This window comes from Lytechinus variegatus, chromosome 16, assembly GCF_018143015.1.
Source record: "Lytechinus variegatus isolate NC3 chromosome 16, Lvar_3.0, whole genome shotgun sequence".
Taxonomy (NCBI): domain Eukaryota; kingdom Metazoa; phylum Echinodermata; class Echinoidea; order Temnopleuroida; family Toxopneustidae; genus Lytechinus; species Lytechinus variegatus.
The window spans coordinates 14,472,279-14,493,953 of record NC_054755.1 but is presented as its reverse complement, the minus strand read 5'-3'; the positions used below and the strand labels follow the sequence as shown (position 1 = coordinate 14,493,953).

Below are 21,675 nucleotides of genomic sequence, written 5' to 3'. Positions count from 1 at the left end.
AACCCTGATAATGAAACATTCATAGATTTTTGCTAAAACACTATTTGCAATGGAATTGTACACAATTAACCATTTTGGGGCAATTTTTGATGTGCATGCACTCACGAAATGTTGCGTTATTTTGTAACCGGGTTCCTGGGGGTCGTAATTTTGGTCTCAAATGTTGCGCGAGACTTGAAAGTAAAAAGTCAGCTTGTGACATGGTAAAAAAATTTTGTGCAACGGTTTATTAGAAAGAATGTTGAGGGGATCTCAGCCCCCCCCCTCATATTAGGGTTTATATTGAAAAGCTTTTAAGCATGGTTCTTATTCATTTCAATGATGGAAGTTGCCTTATTTATGTTGATATATTAAAAGTTTGAGCTGTTTGAAGCTATTAGATTGTCATTCAGAATATTTCATTTTCCAAGGAAAGTTTCAAACATGGTTGTTAGTTTACCATCTTTAGATGTACTGTTTTTTTTCTCACTTGAAAATGGATTTTAGGTGATTTATTGAAATTAATTACATTTTGATAGAGCATGAAACCTATAGACTGGTCTCCGGCCGGCCAGCAGATCGCGCCGTGGCTGGAGGCTATGCGAGAAGGGAAGTCCACGAGCACCGTGGCGTATTTTTCGGAAGCTTGTGAGCGCTTTATTTAAGCTGAAACTGCGGATCAACGATGGGTTACTATTATAATTACACCCAGACTCTTAGGATTAATTTTATTAACAATCCTGAAGAACAGAAGCAAATTGGAGATATTTTTGCCTACTTTCACTTGGGTTGATCGGATTCGAACATTTTCTCTTTCGTGAGTGAGCTGGCCTGGCGCTAACCCAGGGAGCTCCGGCCCGCTTTGCTGTCCGGAGCTAGCTTGGCACTGGCTGGCTCTGCGTCCCTTGCTACACAAAGGCAATTTTCACAGGAATCCCTCTGCTCTCAGAAACTCTAAACAGGCCACATTTAAGTCTTTACAGGGCCAGGCAAGCTCATCTACCACTACTGCAGCCCCTTCCCCCTCTGGACAATAAAGGTATTTTCATGTTGAATGCAGTTTTATGAATCATGTTATGTTCTACTGTATTGCCTGAACTTGAAGCTTGACTTGATTCTTAAACTTTCGTCAAGGACAATTCACGAAATCTCTCAAATGTGCATTTAAATCTATGTGCCAAAATATTTGATGGTTTAGACAGCTATCAGATACTATCAAATGTTTTTTTTTTAATGTGTTTCGCTACCCAAAACTCCTGTCCGTTGGGCATTTTGTCGCGCGCGCGCTCCCTCACAAAATCATACCTCTGCGAAATCTTCTGGATTCTATCATCCCAATGGTGGCAGCTCTGGGTATAACCATGTACATGTAGGTTGCCATGAGGTATAACCATGTACATGTAGGTTGCCATGAGGTATAACCATGTACATGTAGGTTGCCATGAGGTATAACCATGTACATGTAGGTTGCCATGAGGTATAACAATGTACATGTAGGTTGCCATGAGGTATAACAATGTACATGTAGGTTGCCATGAGGTATAACCATGTACATGTAGGTTGCCATGAGGTATAACCATGTATGGTAAAATGCCAATCCGTCTACTGCCAACTCGTCCACTCATCTCATAGCGTACTTTTTAACGTAACATTTTGTCTAACAAAACTTCTAGTCCAATAACCATTTGGTCCAATCATCTTTGTCTAATCACCAGTTCATCATGACCATTTCGTCTCATAACCAGTTGGTCTAATACCTTTTTTCTTTTCATTCCAATGGTCCATTTAGACCAAGTGGTATATGGACTAAATAATAGAATAAATAAACGGGGTATTGTAAGCGATATTAGATGAGTTATTAAGTGAATGAATTGGCATTTTAAATAGACCAATTGAAAAAAAACCACTGTGTGGTCGAAGAACTGCAGAGTATCTTTTCTGTCTTTAATGTAGATTTAGCCAAGAGGGGCAAGAAGAGAAAGGCAGAGACATATTCCATTGCTGATTATTTGGACAAAGAGGTGAGTTCTGCTAATGTTCATATCATTGGTCATCATTTTATCACTTTGAATATGATAATGGCACTTTAGATGGGTATAATGTGAAAATTATATGGTTTATACCTTCACACCCATCAACTGCAATTCATTTTCAACAAGTGGATGAAATGAATGAAAAAACAATTTCATATCCACCAAACCCTTAAGTGAATCCAGAATACTCATTTGTGCCAACTAACCAATGACATTGATCATTGTGACTCATAATATCACAATGAGTGCATGATGATGTCATTTGGCAAGTGTCCTGACAGAATAATGAGATCAATATGTCATGAAGTGTGCTCTTTTTTTTGTTATGCACAGCTAGACATTAGAAATAATGTAAGTGAAACAAGCATTTTATAGCATAATAAGAGTGATGTCTGGTCCCTACGTCACTGAGATTCCCATGATACATGTATTTAGCAAGGCTTTATTTAGTGTTTGACTGAAATTTTATGCTCAAGGTGCTGACCAATACATCAAAGAAGCAGAATGTAGATTGCACAGACAAGGAGGCCGATACAACAATAGATGCTGTTGGTGATGAGACTGTCAAAGGTAGTAAGAGTGGCTTTGTTGATACATTCAGTAGAGAGATTAATGGGGAGAAAGTCTCTGATCTGCAGCCTGTACTCTTCTCTGGTGGTGTGCTTAGGAAATATCAACTGGATGGCATGGAGTGGCTCAAGGTAAATAAACATTGTAGTATATCATAACACAGTTCAGCCTCCCTAAGTCCACCTTCTCTGATACTGTGTTCAGACTGGCTTTCAAATTTATTCTGGTGCTGTCACGGGATGGCGACACCGCTATAAATGCAGCAAGTGATTTTTATTACCTCAGTAACAAAACATGTGTAGGCTTGCAACCCCATGACACTGACCCGACTCTGAAAATACTTGAGGGCAGGGAATCAAACCCATGTCCTACATATTGAAAGACAAGAGTCATAACCAACCACTAGACCACAATGCCCTCAGTTAAAGTTGTACATCCAGTAAAGTTGATCAAAGATCATCTAGATCTAATGAGGGCAGAATAATTTTTTTTGGTCTCACCTGCATAGCAGAGTGAGACTATAAACGCTGCTTTTCCGATGGTGGCGGTGTGAACATCAAATGGTAACCAAAGGTTAAGTTTTTGAAATGAATGCATAAAACTTAAAAAATATATAGACCTAGTTCATGACTTGGACATAAGGTAATCAAGTATTACTGAATATCCTGCCCGAGTTTCAGGTCACATAACCAAGGTCAAAGGTCATTTAGGATCAATGGACTCTGACCTTGTTGGGGAATCAACATCAAAATCTTAACCTAAGGTTAAGTTTTTGAAATGTCATAACTTTGAAAAGGTAAGGACCTAGTTCATGAAACTTAGCCATACGGGTAATAAAATATTACTGAATGTCCTGCCTTGGTTTTAAGTCAGATGATCAAGGTCAAAGGTCATGTAGGGTCAATGAAGCATGGCCAAGTTGGAGGTATTTGTTGAATTACCATCATTACTTTGAAAGTTTATGGATCTGATTCATATTTCTTGGACATTGAAAGAGTAAACATGTATCACTGAATATCCTGTGCATGTTTCAGATCACATAACCAAGGTATGTCATTTAAGGTCAATGAACTTTAGCCATTTTAGGGGTATTTTTTGAATTACCATCATAGCTCTGAAATAGTTTTTGTCTATTTCATAAAACTTGGACATGATAGTAATCAGATATCACCGAACATCCTGTGCGAGTTTCAGCTCACATGACCAAGGTCATTAAGGTCAATGAACTTTGGCCATGTTGGAGGTAATTATTAAATTGCTGTCATAACTTTCAAAGTATATGAATATAGTTTATGATATGTGGACATAGGGGTAATCAAGTATCACTGAAAAATCTTAGGCCACATGACAAAGGTCAAATGTCATTTAGGGTCAATGAACATGGTATTGCATCATATGAATAGTGTTTTTTCATTTTTTGCGAATAATTATTTTAAAGTACTTTTCAAAATGTGCACTGCTGCTATATTGAATCGCGCAATGCAGGTGAGATTTTCAGAGGCGCTCCACTTGTATTATAAATTCATAGATTTCTTGTCCTTCCTTGCTTACCCCAAACCACACATACATATTGCATTTTCTGATACTTGTGCCAATGAGGGGAGTTAACAGCACAAATATCCATGGAGAGTTTCAATTAGATTAAATATAGCAGTTAGGTTTGTACTTTACATTTTATTTTCTGCCAGTATACCTGAAAATTCAATATTTCCAATTGTGTTTTTATATCTACAGGTGTTGTATGAGAATGGTGTCAATGGTATCTTAGGTGATGAAATGGGACTTGGTAAGACTATACAGTGTATAGCTCTATTTGCCTATGTGATTGAGATGGGAGTACCTGGTCCATTTCTAGTGTGTGCCCCACTGTCAACTCTCCCTAACTGGGTGTCAGAATTTCAGCGTTTCACCCCAAAGGTAAATTTGCAGTGGCATCGAGCAGGTCAAAAAAAATGCTATGGAGATTATATGAAATGCAGCACTTAATTTGAATTGTACCATACATGTAGGTTAATGTAGCTTAGATTAAAAAAACACAAAAGTTAAAGGAGAATGAAACCTTTGGACCAAGATAGCTTGTGTGAAAACAGAAAAATCAAAGAAACAGATCAACAAAAGTTTAAGAAAAATCGGACAAGTAATGAGAAAGTTATGAGCTTTTGAATATTGCAATCACTAATGCTATGAAGATCGGCAATGCGACAAAGATGTGTGATGTCACTCTTGAACAACTCTCCCCATTACTTTAGTATGTATTTCACTTAAATTGCCTCTTTTATTACATCTATCAGTAGAACATGTATTCTTTCTATAGGAGGGCATGTAATACAGAATTTTAAGAATACATCATGGATAAAGAGTTTGTATCACCATACGAAAAAGCAAAAAGACACATTTTCAGGGTATTTCATAGTCCATCAAAGGGAAAGTTGTTTATGTGTGACATCACACATCCTTGTCGCGTTGCCAATGGGAGGATCTCCATAGCGTTAGAGATTGCAATATTCAAATGCTCATAACTTTCTCATGATTTGTCCGATTTTTCTCAAACTTTCTTTGTTCTTATTCTTTGATTTTGCTGTTTCGACACAAGCCTACTTGTTCCAAAGGTTTCATTCCCCTTTAATATTGTTTTTTTATGTTGCCCTTTGTCATATTGTTTGTTGTTCCTTATTTAACCCTATCTAGGCCGGGGTATTTTGGGAGTTCCTATGGCCGGGGGGGGGGGGCCCTAAGATCTCGGCCGTCAACCGCGTGATCGCACAGAAAATTGGCACGCGGGTTGCCTGGGACATAATCTACAAGACTGCATAATAATTTATTTCATGCGAATTGCTATTAAGTGAATATGCTAATTTATGCGTAATTAGTATGCGAAATCATACTTTTTCCTCTAACTCCCTAAATAAAGCTCCAAATGTACTAATTTTTGGTATAGAAACTCTTTGTGGTGTCCTTAGCAAGTGTATATGAAAAAAATTGTGATATCAAATCATTTTCTTATGTATTATATTGTCTTTTGCAATTTCTTATGTATTTCCTTGTTTTTTCGAGCTTTTGTTTTTCTTTGATTTTTTCAATGAAATTTGTTTGGGACTCTTCTGTGATCATAAAAAGCATAAAATGAATATATTTAGACTAGCAAAACTAAAAATGATCATACATTAATGAATTTTGGTTGAAAACACAATTTGCATTGACTTTGTACACGAAATCACGTTTTTGAGCAATTTTCGGTCTGACATGCACTTACAAAATGTTGCGTAATTTCGGAACCACGTACTCGGGTGACGGAAAATTGGTCTCAAAAGTTGCGCAAGACTTGAAAGTAAAAAGTCAGCAAGCGGCGCAGTCAAAACATTTCGCACGGCGAAAATATCGTGCGATTCGTTGAGGGGGGGCCTCAGAGGCCCCCCCCCCCGGCCTAGATAGGGTTAATTTGATGTTGAAAGGTGTATGAAGATCAACACATCTTGGCATGTGCAGGTCAATATTGACACCTGTGGCACTATTCTTCCAGTGCTACTCTCAAAGTTTCTTTTGAAAAAAGATGAAATTATTAATTAACTGTTAGTTGCTCCTGTGGAATTTTAGTATTAGGGAAGATAATAATAACCCATCTTTCGTGTACTTTCTTTCTATCACTCTCTATCTTAAGTAGATGCACATGGCACTTAAAAAGAAGAAGAAAGAATATATACAAAACTTCATTTGAGGAATTTTTCCCAAAAAATTGACAAGAAAATTTGCACACTTTCTGATTTGGTTCAGATCTCGGCCGCTGATTTGTTTGATCACCTCAAAAAAATTGCTCACACGTAAAGCATAAATTGTATAACCTGTATAGTAAAATTTTCACAAAATTGTTTTAATTTTAATTAATTAAATGTGCAAAAAAATTGCACTAAATATGTGTTGTTTTTTTTCCTTTAACTCACTTTACGTAGCTAGTAGAATTCTAATTTTTGGTAAAAATATCAATTATTACATTTTCAACAAATATTTACCCCCAAAAAGGCCAAAACGTAATTAATTTCCAATGTACTTTATTTTTTAATTCTTATTTTAATTCTTACTTTGTCGGGGCCCTTTGGTGATCATAATCGGAGCGTTAATGTGGAGCGTTGTGGCCCAGTGGATAAGTCTTCTGACTTTGAAACAGAGGGTCGTGGGTTCGAATCCCAGCCATGGCGTTATTTCCTTCAGCAAGAAATTTATCCACATTGTGCTGCAACTCGACCCAGGTGAGGTGAATGGGTACCCGGTAGGATTAATTCCTTGAATGCATGAGCGCTTAGAGGCAGCTTGAGCTAAAGCCATGGTAATAATAATAACGCGCCTCAGAATATAATATTTCTAGACAGATGGCGCTATATAAATGCCTATTATTATTAATCATACATTTATGATTTTTTCAAAATGCAATTTGCATTGACTTTGTACATATGGAATCACATTTTTGCCAAATTTGGGTCTGCCATGCACTTTCGAAATGTTGCATGATTTTGGAACCGCAAATTTGGTCTTAAAAGATGCTTTAAGGCGACCGCACATCTTTTGATTGGTCTACAACCCGATTTCAGAATAAAATATAGTAGAATTTGATGCTAATATTGAGACTTGGAATATCTAACTGAGTTATGTTCTAAATCATCGTACTAATACCTTTGTTTTAGTGAATTTAATATCTACGGTAGTCGTAATGACGTCATAGCAGTCGTACAATTGGCTACGATTTGAAACTAATTTGGCCTTTACTCTAAAGTAAATGCTTGCAATCTTTCAAAATGGTTATAGAAGTACTCTTTCAATTGATTTCAACCTCAAATAAAATATGTTCCATTCACTTTTACAGAAAATGAACAAAATATGATTTGTTCCAAATCGGATCGCGAACAGTCCTAAGGTGTGTGGTGGCCTTAACCCTATCTAGGCCGAAGGTATTTTGGGAGTTCATATGGCCGGGGGGGGCCTCCCAGGCCCCCCCTTAAGATCTCGGCCGTCGACTGCGCGATACCGCCGAAAATTGGCACGCACGTTGCCTGGGACATAATCTACAAGATTGTATAGTAATTTTTTTCATGCGAATTGCTATTAACCCTAAATAGACTGGGATATTTCGACGCCTAAGAAGACGGGGGGGGGGGGGGGGCTGATTCAGCCCCCCCTTATGATCTCGGCCGTCGATATCGCGACGAAAATTGGCACACGCGTTACCCATGGCATTATCTACAAAACTATAACATCAAATTCTGCAAAAATCTCATGTTTGATTAATTATGCTAATTTATGCGTAAAATCATAAGTTTGCTGTAATTAATAAAATAATGCCCCTGAAATGCTAATTTTTGTTTCACATACTCTAGATAGGCATCTGATCAAATTTATTTTTAAAAAATTTCAACATCACATTTATTTTCTTATGTATTCTATTGTTTTCTAAATTTCTTATGTATTTCTTTGTTTTTCGACTTTTTGTTTTTTATTGTTTTTTCAATGGAAATTGTCGGGGACTTTATTTGGACCATAAAAAAGATAAAATTAATTGATTTTAAGCAGTAAAAGGAAAAATAATGATACATTTATGAATTTTGGTTAAAAACCCTATAGATTTGCATTGGATTTGTACACAAATTCACGTTTTTGAGTAATTTTGGGTGTGCATGCACTTACGAAATGTTGCATAATTTCCGAACCGCGTACCCGGGGGTCACAATTTTGGTCTCAAAAGTTGCGCGAGACTTGAAAGTAAAAAGTCAACGAGCGACACGGTCAAAAAATTTTGCGCGGCGGATTTATCGCGAAAAATGTCGAGGGGGGGGCTGAATCAGCCCCCCCCCCAGTCTTTTTAGGGTTAAGTGATTATGCTAATTTATGCATAATTAGTATGCAAAATCATTCTTTTTCCTCTAACTCCCTAAATAAAGCTCCAAATGTACTAATTTTTGGTATAGAAACTCTTTGTGGTGTTCTTAGCAAGTGTACATGAAAAAAATTGCGATATTAAATCATTTTCTTATGTATTATATTGTTTTTTGCAATTTCTTATGTATTTCTTTGTTTTTTTACCTTTTGTTTTTCATTGTTTTTTCAATGAAATTTGTTGGGGACTCTTCTGTGATCATAAAAAGCATAAAATAAATACATTTAGACCAGCAAAACTAAAAATAATCATGCATTTATGAATTTTGGTTGAAAACACAATTTGCATTGACTTTGTACACGAAATCACGTTTTTGAGCAATTTTTGGTCTGACATGCACTCACATAATGTTGCGTAATTTCGGAACCACGTATCCGGGTGACGCAAAATTGGTCTCAAAAGTTGCGCAAGACTTGAAAGTAAAAAGTCAGCGAGCGGCGCGGTCAAAAAATTTTGCGCGGTGAAAATATCGCGTGATTCGTTGAGGGGGGGGCCTCCGAGGCTCCCCCCCGGCCTAGATAGGGTTAAGACTTGAAAGTAAAAAGTCACTGAGTGGCACGCTAGAAAAAATTTGCGTGGCGGCGAAGTGATGAAAGTCTTTGTTGACCCCTCATAGTTAGGGTTAATACTGAATGTATTAATGTTGACATTTTGTGACTGTATTTGATGTACAGATTCCAGTGTTGCTATACCATGGTACCAAAGATGAAAGAACTAAGAAGAGAAAGCAGATTAGGAAGAAGATTGGTGAGCACCAATCTCACCCTATTGTCATTACATCATATGAGATTGTCATGAATGACAGAACTCATCTACAAGGATTACAGTGGAAGTACGTCATCGTAGATGAGGGACATCGTATCAAGAATCTCAACTGCAGACTTATTAAGTAAGACTTCAGTCATCCTCTTTAATTCTCTTTTTGTTTCTCTTTAATGAACACTGGACACCTTTTTTTCTCAGAAGAAATAAAGATTGATGTTGCTGTAACCTATTTTGATTTTTCCCTATTGGCAAGTTTAAAAAAATGAAATGCTGTATAATTCATATAATAGAACACAGAGCTATCATTGACTCTCAATTTGTAAATAATTGTTTTGCCTAAGGCGGCTTGTCAAAGGTGTGCGTGCGTTTTTACCTTTATATTCTGCGGCGAACCCGCTCAGCGTGCCATTGTCCATTTTTCTTTCCTACGGGTCAGTGCTCTTGCCATTTAAGACGACAGCGTTCCCTTTTGCAGCGAAAACGGAAGCGTGCGCTTTGATCTTTTCTTTTGACACCCCCCGGTTGGCTTTCCGATAAGATGTTTCTGCATGAGCGCCCTCTATGTCCACGATATCGACGTCTTAGGCAAACTATTAAACGAGCGATCTCTAGTCACTGATCTGGATATCGTTGTGTCCTTGTATCGGTGTGCGTAGTTCAGTGGAGTATATATTTTCAAAAGTTACGCTTTCACATTTTTTTTGATAATTTTTTGTTTCGGGTTTCAGTATATGACAAAATTCAATAAGATTTAGATTTCATTTCTTTAATAGAACAATTAAGCTTTAGCCCTTTAGCACGAGCATGTTGTTTTATTTTGAAGAACATACCGTTAAGAAATTGAATTTCTGAAAGTAAGTGTTCAGGCGAGGGTAAGATTTTTTTCATCACACTGAGCCCGCACGGTCAGCATTGTCGGGTGAATAGGAAAAATATGGAATTGACCTTAACATCTTTGTAAACGAAATGCAAAACCCACGCAAAAGATGCAATATAAATCATACCTGGGTCCAAAAATGATGGCGTTTAAAGCAATACACTGAAACGCTACTGTGAAAAAAAAAACACTAAAAACATAAAATGCAAACGTTTTTTGGTGGAAAAAAGGCTGAAAACTAAGGGCAGCGTTGAAATTCAAATTTGAGCTTAACATAGGTCTATGTTTAATTTAGCCCTCTTGTCAATTTGTTTTTGCTGTGAAATGTCCTTTTTTGAGGACTCTTTTTGGGCGATTCCCCCCCCCCCCCCCCTTGTGGAAAATCCTAGGTACGACACTGCATTTGTTTAAACATTTGAATTCTAGAAACTTATATATTCACACATAATACAGACGCCGTGCAAAACAAACGAATAAAATATCATTTATTTGAACTTTAAAAGATAAATTGGATGCTCAAGCTGTCATATCGGTCATTGTAGCTTAAATGCACAATTCTTGAATTTCATTGCCCGAAATTCAGAACAAAAAGTACTTTCGTTACTTTTTAAGACCATTACAAACATATACCTTCGAACGAAATCAAAAGCACTTAAAAATGAATATTGAAATTATCAAAGTTGAGGTAGTCTTGACCATGAATAGAGTTGAGTGTTTATAAAGGAATTATAGCGTCTTCTATTAATCACATTCTACACTTTAATGACCGATGAAAAATATCATCGCGTGAATGAAAATGCAAATTAACACATTTAAGTGACTCCGACATGATATTGGACAGGAAAATCTATAAAATCTTTTTACCTGGGATCCGTCTTTATTCTCTTATATAAATTTCCCCTGTGATCTAGAGTGCTCTGTGACCTAGTGTTCTTGATTACCATCCTGGAGCCACATAACCGAAGGGGGGTCTGGGGCTGAGGCCTCAACAAGTACCATGATTTTATGCATGGTGACCCCACCCCTTCAAACCAGTCCGCTGGGGGGAGGGGACTTAATTATTTCTTTCAATTTTCCTGTTCTACTTATAATATTCAATTTTGTAAACTTAATTCATCCAACTTTTTTCATCCAACTTTATTTCTTCCTTTGAATTTTTCTAAAACTTTTCTATACCTATTCTTTTTAACCTTCACGTTTGACTTGAACAATACGTGTATATTGCCGTTGATTTCTTCTATCAAATATTTAAATTAATCTGCAATGTGTGTATGCCAAATTATTGCGAATTAGATTCCCAGTGTCTGAGGTAAACATAATTTACCGACGTAAAGTTAGTAATACGAAAGCCTCTTTGGCCTAGTTTCCCTTCCAACTTTGTACTACACCTGTTAATCGTATAGCTGCATTCTGTATAGCTTGCATATTTAAATATGCACCAAAAAATAAATTAACGTACAGAAAATGGTAATACCTCGGTCACATTTGCTCTACGGCGGCCATACAGCGAGTCGAAAACAGCCGTTTTATTCATTTTATTAAATAAAAACCTATATTTAGCAGGTCCAAAAACTGTTAAAATGACTGTTTTCGACTCGCCTTAGAACAAATGTGACCGAGGTATTTAGCATACTAGATCAACAAGAATGGAGTGCATGCTGGTGCGGATCCTGCCGGAGTAACACAATACAATCCAATCAGCGCCGTATTTATTTTGAACAATAGTTGGGCTCTCAAAAGTATTGTGGTCTATTTTGTGACCTCTACTAAAAGAAGTCAGTGGGTCTATACGGGGGTCTATATTCTGCACATCAGAGGGTACAGTTATGTAGTGAATCCCGGGGGGATCATCTGGTCCGTGTGCCCCCCCCCCCCCCTTTGAGAGCCTTTATCAAATTTGTTAATGTAAATATGCCATTTTTATACAAGTGTGCCCTCTTTATTTGAAACTCACAACATGTATTTTAATGAGAACATGTCGTTTATACACAAATGAGGACCTTTACTTTAGCCTGGTAAACAGAGAGTTGGTAGGCAATAAATATAACTCAAATGTTTACATTAAGAGTAGACCTATAAAGAGGGAAGTTACATGTTTAAATAAAAAATGTGTTGATAAAATATCAGTCGAACGTTATGTTATAATCTGCTTCGCCAAATAGGTTTTATGTAATATTGCTCTTTATAAAGGCAAGCAATGAACTACATTAAATGTCGAAATGTTAAGAAATATAATGGAAACCATATCAAAATGCACATTACGAAAAGAAACAAAATCAAGGTTCTAGTATGGGGACAAAACGAGAACAAGAAAACTACCCATTTGATGCTCATTTTAATTCCCCGAAAGCCGGACGTTGAAAATGACATGGGCCAGCGCATTGCAAGCTGTATTTAACGGCTTACCCCATTGACAATGTGGATTTAAATTACCCCATTCTTGATTGGGGAGATTAACGTATATTCTTGAACATAGAGGTGGTCTGACGGGTTGCGGATTTCAATAGAAAGATGACCTCTTGATTGGTAGGGGTATGTCAAGGGGAGATTATTACTTTGTCAGCGCGGGTGACTGTCTTGATACTTTGATGTTCCCCGATGTGCCTTCTATTCGAAAACCGTGTTTGCAACTAATCCCAATTATGAGACTATTTGGAATCAAAATGAAAGCCTAACTGCACCCTTTTCATAGATTTCGTTTGAAAATAAAATACTTACGTTTAAGGTAAAATTGGAATATGAGAAGGCGCTTCATAATATGTAAACCAAATAGTGTCACTTTTAAGCTTTATTCTTTTAAATCAAATGTAAAAATATATGTAAAATAATCTCACAAGCCTAATCTAAATAGTGCGAGCACGAAGAGCGCGCTAATTTTTAATTTTTCATTTCATGTATTTTGTCCTAAAATAGCATTCTGGCAATGCTTGTGATCCTAAACGAGATGAATGAATTTAGTACGCATTGATCGTTCTGATAAAAAAGAATCTGTTAACGGCTACTTTTAATTATCTGTAAATGAAAACGTTACATATTTCAACAATCAAATAATGCGAGCGCGAAGCGTGAGCTGAAAATATTTACTTTTCTACCTGAAGAATAGAAGTTCTAAGCAATCTTTGTAATCATGAAAAAGGTAAATACATAACTAAGCAAGCGAAGCGAGCGCGAGGAAAATTTGAGATTTGTAGAATTGTGAGTGGATATGGATCACAGTTAAAAAGGAACATATATGATTCAATTGCTGATGTGGTTTACGGTACACCATGTGGAGTGTTATAGAAGCAGTGGATAGAAGAAGAGAGGAAGTGGATAGGCGAGAAAGTGGAGATTTTGAGAATAGAGTATTCTTTCTTGAGAATAGTCCTGAAAAGGACTGTAAACCAGAAGGAATGTTGAGTGAGAACAGCTTGAGTAGTAGAGCTGATGAGGAGATGCTGGCTTGCGTCGGCGAGTAGAGATGATGAGTAGTAGAGAGACTCGACGTTTCATATGATTCATTATTATTACTTTGAGTTTTGACATAGGGCCGGGATATTCTAAGAACAATATTCCATCATGTGAAAATTATGACTGTCTTCCTATTTCTCTTCTTATCAAATCGCGAGATGAAACTTTTTGATATTCCATTCTGAAAAAGGGACAATTTATCAATAAATTAATTCATTAATCTAATAAGCCTAATCAGAGCGCGAAATCTGTCAATATTATATATTTAAAGCACTTTTGTAATTATGAATAAGATGCCTGAGTTGATATATTTTTAACAATCAATGTGCGCGCAAATCGCCAGCCGAAAATTGTTGATAAACTGTCATAAAATGGAGATTTTAATTAGTTTGTAATATAATTAATATTGAAATTTTCATAACTCACCAATCAATATGCGAGCGTGCAGCGCTAGCTAATATGTTTTACAATCTGACATGAATAGGGATATTCTGATAACTAAAATGGAATACAGGAAAATAATAGGTACCTGACAAATCAAATTTTGTGAGCGTGCAGCGGGAGCAGAAAATGTTGATATTCAGACAATAAAAAAATAAATTTTTACAGAACACTTAAAAAAAACTTTAAAATGAAAGTTCGATTTCCGAGTTGAAATATGTTATGTATATTGACTTCAAAATTTGATATTTTGAGTTCCATATGTGTAAATCACCTAAAAGGCAATGCGAGCGTGAAGCAGGAGCGAAAATTTTATATAATGACATGACATAATTTTTTTTTTATTGTTTTCCCCTCATCTTATTTATTCAATCGTTTTCCTTCTATGTTTTTTCTCCACTCTTTTCCTCTTTTTGTCTTTCTTTCCCCGTTTTGTTTTTGCTCCGCAAATAGAGGGAGGAGGGAGGGGCGGGCCCCATGCCCCCCCCCCTAGATCCAACTCTGGAACAATCTAACAGAAAGTATTAAACAAGCAGATTCAAGAGAGAAATTCAAGTCAATGTTAAAACTTTTTTTTTTTGGGGGGGGGGTTAAATAGCCTTTCCCTCCGCATGTGAAGCCCCCTATCGTTTACAGCCTACTGTGAATTGTGCAAATACTTTAAATTTTGGTGAAATTCATTCTCTCTTTCTATTTGTTCCGTAGCGTTTAGATACATATTTTGTGCTTCACTTGTAAGTGGTATACAAATAATGTAAATTACTATTAATGGCGTGCGTTTCCCGATCTCCTTATCGAAATCAATATTAATGAGAGAGCACAATATTGTTCTCGCTCTAATGGAGGGGGAGGGGGTCAGTGTTCTATCAAGCAAAAGACGTAGGCCTATATGTGCATAAGTTCATATCATTGTTGTAATGATAAAGAACCTGATGAATTCTGTTTTGGTATATCGACGTTATTATAAAGTTAATGACAAATGACAATATGATTCAGGCGTACACCGCTTTAACTGATATAACATGCATCCAGAAATCGAAATATCTGATGAATTCAAAACGTAAGTAGCAGGAATGGCATGCAGTTCGGATGTTACAGCACTCTAAATTAGAATAATCTCGTATTACACAAATGTCAATTTTGCTAAAATGCACACAAACTCATAACTTGATAGACTCTGGGGGATGATATCGTTGATATAAAAATCGCATCTACCTCGATATGCAATCATTTTTATGCATCGGACTTGACATCCCGCAAAATCTTTTCCATAATTAGATGACCATCCATTCTCTTTCTTTTTAATCTAAATATAATCTATGTCTTTCAGGATCATGATATGAAAACCCTTTTATAACAAACATGATAAATGAAAAACGCGTCTCAAGTTATACATGGTTCATTGCCGCAAATATACCAATCATCTTCGTTTGTTAATGTTTAATTATCAACATTATCCCTGATATTATTATTCGTATTATCATGTCCATTAATATCACTTCAAAGTTCTAATTACCACCATCATCATCACTTTTATCATCATCATTCATTCATTATCTATTTCCAATCGTTCTCCAGTATCAATATTATAGTTTATATAATCCCAGGTGAGGTGAATGGGTACCCGGTAGGAAGAAATTCCTCGAATGCTCGAGCGCCCGATCAAGGTAGCCGTGCTAAAGCCGGGGTAATAATAGCAGGGCCCTCTGGGAGAACAGTTTTCGGAACTGAAGTGGCTACCCTGGGTAAATATGCCGCTATTATTATTATTATTATTATTAGTATTAACAAAATGAAAGATAATGGTAATGATTATGGTGATGTTGGTAATCATGAACATTAGATCCGTTTTGTGAGATAATTTATGCGATTTTACACGCTAATCGCTACTCGATGATGGTGAAAGAAAATCTTTTAAATAGCACAACAGAAGTCGGGGCGGTAGTTACTGCATACACATACTTTAATACACTACATTATTACAAAAGATTCCCCATCGGGCGGGCCAACGGTCTTTTGAAGTAGGTTTATCTATTGAAATTACGACAATAATCACGGCAGCGGATATGGGGAATTCAAGACTGTGAGCTTCTAGCTCTCCCATTGTTTTCTGTGGCGAACCCGCTGAGCATGCTATTGTCAATGATTCTCTACTATACGGGTGACTGATCTTGCTTTTTCATGATCATAGGCCAGGGCAATGACTAAGAACAGTTCGATGAATATCAATGCCAAGCAATCCTGAAAGGTCAATAATGTTCAATTCTCTTGATGGAGAAGCTTATATCATGGCCCTATTTGCTTTTGCTTTTAGGCCAGTAAGTGTACTAACTAATATCAATAATAAGTAATCACATTCCATCAATTTTAGAGCAATGACCTAATGCTAATATCACTCTACATATCTCCCTGCAGCTTACGGCCCCATAATTTTATCTTCACCCGTGAATTACCGAATTTTGAAGATTAAATTATTGAACATAATGGCATCCTAGTATTGTAATGATGTAATCACTGCAAGTGCAATATAAATAAAAATATTAATTTAATTCTACTCACATTGATTTTACTTTAGAACAAACTCACCCCCCTCTTCTACTTCTTCTGTTTCTCCGTCGTTATTCTTCTTTTCCACCTTATCATTCTTCTTGTTCTCATCCTTCACTCCCTTCTTCATCTACTCTTCTTACTCCTTCTCCTTTTTTAAATCTTTTTTTCTTCTTCTTCATATCCTTTGTCGTCTTTCATTATTCTTTTTTCTCCACCTCATCCTTTCCTGCTGCTTCTTAAGTTCCTCCCCTTTTTCTACGTCTCCTCTCTTCTTGTTGTTCTTCTGCCCACCTGCCCTTCTTATACGTCTCCTACTGCTTTTCCTTCGTCCTTCTTCTTTTTCTTCTTGCGTCTCCTTTTTTTCTCTATCTTCCTTTTCCTCTCCGTATCCTTCCTCATCTCTCATTATTAATCTCATCCCTTTTTACTGCTCCTCCATTCTACATGTACGTCTGCTTCTCCTTGGTAATTCTTCTTCTCCTCCTCCTCCCACCCCATCGATTTATGATGATTAAATTATAATGAAATAATAGAAATGTTAACGAAGATAATACTTATAATAGAGAAATGAAGATGATTGCGATAGTAACAGCGGTGATGACGATATCGATAAATATGGGAGGATATAGACCATGTACAGCACAACGTATCAGGCGCAATTTCAAATATGATTACATGACGATTTCGATACGAAATATTCATCATAAATCTAGACCTAGTACATTAATATACACTTATCTTTGTAGAATAATGAAATCGCCGCTCAATATCGATAATTCTGATGATCACTAAAACAGAAAAGCATACGTGGGACAGTGTATTATAACATTGCCTCGACAAATACCTGACATTTGATGGAATTCTGTGCTTATATCGCTCATTTCTCAGCACTTTTACGACTTTCTTTCACAGGGCTATTTGGCAAATATTTTTCATTTATACAAACACTTCGTTGGTAAATTTCATTGGATTCTGATCGAACAAATTTTCAGATCGTTACCACAGTTGGTATTTATCTTCAATTCCGAACATTACGTTTAATACGTTAAACCAATTACATGAAGTTATACTTTAGTCTGTTATATGTTGTGTTTATGTTGTACTCTCATACCCCGAGAGGGGATCGATAGGGTGAATAAAATGTAAATCTAAACCAGGGGCGGATCCAGCCTCTATATAGGGGGGGGGGTCTTTTTTTTTCACCCATATTTTCCCCGATCGGCCGCCCAAGGTTGATATTTAATTATTTCTTTGAATTGGTTGTCCCAGTGGCGTAATGATTATTAAATTATTTAATAAGTCTTCGCATCATCTTATTCACTCGCCTTCCTCCTCTTATGTTTGCCTCTTCTTTTTTTCTCCTCTCTTTTTTCTTTCTTTCCTTTTTTTTGCTCCGCCAATAGGGGGGGGGGCCTTTGTAAATGTAAATCCAACCAAGAATCGGATCTATACAACATAATGTCTAAAGGTCAGGGGAGGATCCATGACAGGGGAAAAAAGGTTCCGCTTTTAGGGGGGGGGGCACTCTTCTGTTTTGGCTGCATTTTGCATTACAAATTCTAATTGTGCCTCTCATAATGGAAGGGGGCAAGGACGGCTCCCCCCTAAATCCCCCAGTGATAGAAGGGTACAGGAAGTTTGAGGATGCTGATTCATTCATGGCATACAATTTTCGAAATAGACGACCACAATTTCGTAAATATCCAGTCCACGCGCATGAGTACTCTCATTCCGAAGACGCAAGTCATAAAATAATTTCACCCCCACCTGATCACGGTTTCTGCGAGGACACAACTCTGCTTTCTCATGAATATTGATTTCGATGCAGAGGCAGAAATCGGGAGAACCCCTCTCAAATTTCCGATTTTTTTCCACTCTTTCAACTGTATTTCCTCCATTTTTTTCACCCTTCCTCTTATTCCATCCCAATATTATTTTCTTATTTCTCTCTGTTTCCCCTTCCTTTTCTCTCCCTTTGACCTCTTAGTTTCTTTTTCCTCTTTTCACAATCCCTTTTGGTCCCGTTTCTTTAAAACATGGAGATAAAGAAAATTAAGAGACAATATGTTATCCTGGGGAAATGGTTGCCCGTCAAAAATATGAAAAAACTATTTAAAACAGTTTCTAATAAATCTTTGTAAATCTTTTATCTTTCTATGCCTAATAGCGCTAAGCTGTTCCGGTCATATTTATTTTATCATTCTATTTCCTTCTGTTTTTTTTTTTTTGGGGGGGGGGCGTTCTCGACACCTGTTTGAGATGCGAGTAATAATTAATATTCCAAGTCGACGTGAATTCTACGAATGGCTTGGGCCTACGAAACGAAAATATGTGGAATCTTATTTTCCCACCTAAAACATGAATTGACTGTCTTCCAATTGCAAAAAAAGAGGTTTTCATGGTTATTGCAGCAAATTCGAAAGATCAGTAACGATTTTTGACACATGCGTGAATTTTTTTTAAGCTACCGTGGCTTTATGAATGCACCCGATAGATGCGAACCACAGTTCAGAACAGTGACCCGAACTCTCGATCCGACAGTCAATATGAACATGATGAAGGCACACATTTGTTTTGGTCGTAGAGGGAGCTATTTAGAATAGATTCTTCGGCCTTTCGACAGAAATTAAGACTTGCAGGAAAGACGAACAAAAGAACGGTGGCATTAAAGGGCCTTTGATGGCGGCCGTTCCTTTGAAGACAAGGGAACGTTGGGCGGGAAAGCCGAAGCGAAAACCCGGATGCGGGAAGAACGATGAAGAACGGTGCATGGACTTTTGACAAGCTACCTAAATGATGTTATATGTAAAATAAACAAAATTTTAAATTTCATGATTTTATATCTGATTTTAGAACAAGAGGTCAGTGCTATGTGTTGTTATTTCTCTATTTATTGTTTCGCCTGAACGAAGTTGGAAAGAGACCTAGAAACCAATTTTGCTGTTGGTCAGTTGTTTTGTTGCAAAATTGTTACTTTGTTCAACTTTTTTTTCATCAATTATGTTTATGCTTGGTACATATGATCCACGGGTAATACTAAGTACTACATGTGAGCCGATGAAAATGATGGAGTCAAAAGGTCAAATGATATGAGGACATATCGTTATTGTCTCACCCGCCAGAGGTGAAGGCGAGCCTTAGGGATCTATATGTTGTCTTCCATCACAAATATTGTGACACGTAACTCCACAACCACATGTCACTTTTCAACCAAACTTGGATGGTAGATGGACTTCAGGGACCTGCATGTTAGGCTGCAGTTGGAGGTCGCATGGTAAGGTCAAAGGTCATTCTCAGGTCAATGTTATAGTTTACATGCAAGACTCTCTTATGACACCTAACTCTGCAACCGTAAGCCACTTCTCAACCAAACTTGGATGGTAGATGGACTTGGGGGACCTGCATGTTATGCTGCAGTCGGAGGTCACATGGTAAGGTCAATGGTCATTTTCAGATCAACGGTATAGTTTACATGCAAGACTCTCTTATGACACCTAACTCTGTAACCGTAAGCCACTTCTCAACCAAACTTGGATGGTAGATGGACTTTGGGGACCTGCATGTTATGCTGCAGTTGGAGGTCACATGGTAAGGTCAAAGGTCATTCTCAGGTCAACGTTATAGTTTACATGCAAGACTCTCTTATGACACCTAACTCTGCAACCGTAAGCCACTTCTCAACCAAACTTGGATGGTAGATGGACTTGGGGGACTTGCATGTTATGCTGCAGTCAGAGGTCAAAAATTATTTTCAGGTTAACATAATAGTTTACTTGCAAGACTTTATGACAAGTTTTATTCCATCCCAGTCATTTCTCAATGAAGTTTCAATACAACTCTGCAAGAGCATACACAAAAAAACAAATTCAGGGCAAATTTCATACGCTTATTTCCATAATTGATTAATAAAAAAATAAGAAAATTTTACTGTAAAGTCTTGTAGTTTACATCAGGCTCTACGCCTGTGTAAATTTTTGCAGCGATCGCGCGATCAGCGGCAGAGATCTGAGGTATATACCAGTATATACTGATCTGAAATATATATCTATTTACATGTAGATGATAATATCCAATATTTCTTTTCTTCAGGGAACTAAAGATGTACCAGACAGCAAATCGTCTTCTCTTGACAGGTACACCTCTACAGAACAATCTTGCTGAACTCTGGTCTATGCTTAATTTTCTCTTGCCAGAAGTCTTTGATGATCTCAATACGTGAGTTCCATGAATGAAAATAATGTTCTATCAATGGCCTAATCTGATGGAAGAGCCTGATTGATGGAATTTGTTCTTATTGATTTGAGTAAAATTATATCAAGTATGACAAATACCCCTAACTAGGTCACAGTTCATCAACCCTAATTTAGGGTTGATGAACTGTGACCTTGTTGGGGGTATTTGTTGAATTACCATGGTAACTCTGAAAGTCTATTTTATAAAACCTGGACATACAAGAGTAATCAAGTATCGCTGAACACCCTCTGTGAGTTTCAGGTCACATGATCAAGGTCAAAGGTCATTTTGATAAACTTAAGTTATATTGGGGGTACTTGTTGAATTACCATCATAACTTTTAATGTTTATGGATCTAGTTCATAAAACTTACACATAAGAGTAAGCAAGTATCACTTAACATCCTGTGCGAGTTTCAGGTCACATGACCAAGGTCGAAGGTCATTTTAAGGTCGATGAACTTTGGCAATGTTGTAGGTAATTGTTGAAATGCCATCAAAACTTTGAAAATTTATGGATATACTTATAGTTAATGAAATGTGGACATTTGGGTAATGTCAAATGTCAATTAGGGTTATTGAACTTAGGAGCATATCATATGAATGGTGTTTTTTGTGAATAATTATTTTATAGTCAAAGTCAGCACTGCTGCTGTATTGAATTGCGTAATGCAGGTGAAACTGTCAGAGGCGCTCCACTTTTTTATGGAGCATTGCATTTCACATGTTTTGTGGAGGTGATTGCAGATGTATTTTATTGTATACAATTGAAACATAACCAATACAATCTAAGAAAGTTGGAGATCACTGGTGTATAGTAGAATAAAATGTTTTATTATGTTTTAATTTCTCTAG

The 21,675-nt window shown here is 36.9% G+C and overlaps 1 protein-coding gene across 5 annotated transcripts in view; it reads left to right on the top strand.

The window, feature by feature from the left end:
* LOC121429506 (lymphoid-specific helicase-like) overlaps positions 1 to 21,675 on the top strand; it is a 51,378-nt gene that overhangs the window by 8,358 nt on the left and 21,345 nt on the right. For all 5 annotated transcript variants that reach the window (XM_041626560.1, XM_041626564.1, XM_041626563.1 and 2 more), the window contains 5 exons: positions 1,933 to 2,000; positions 2,489 to 2,713; positions 4,317 to 4,499; positions 9,180 to 9,394; positions 20,678 to 20,803. In XM_041626560.1, the coding sequence (XP_041482494.1) occupies positions 1,933 to 2,000; positions 2,489 to 2,713; positions 4,317 to 4,499; positions 9,180 to 9,394; positions 20,678 to 20,803 (817 nt within the window). The remainder of the gene's footprint in view (positions 1 to 1,932; positions 2,001 to 2,488; positions 2,714 to 4,316; positions 4,500 to 9,179; positions 9,395 to 20,677; positions 20,804 to 21,675) is intronic.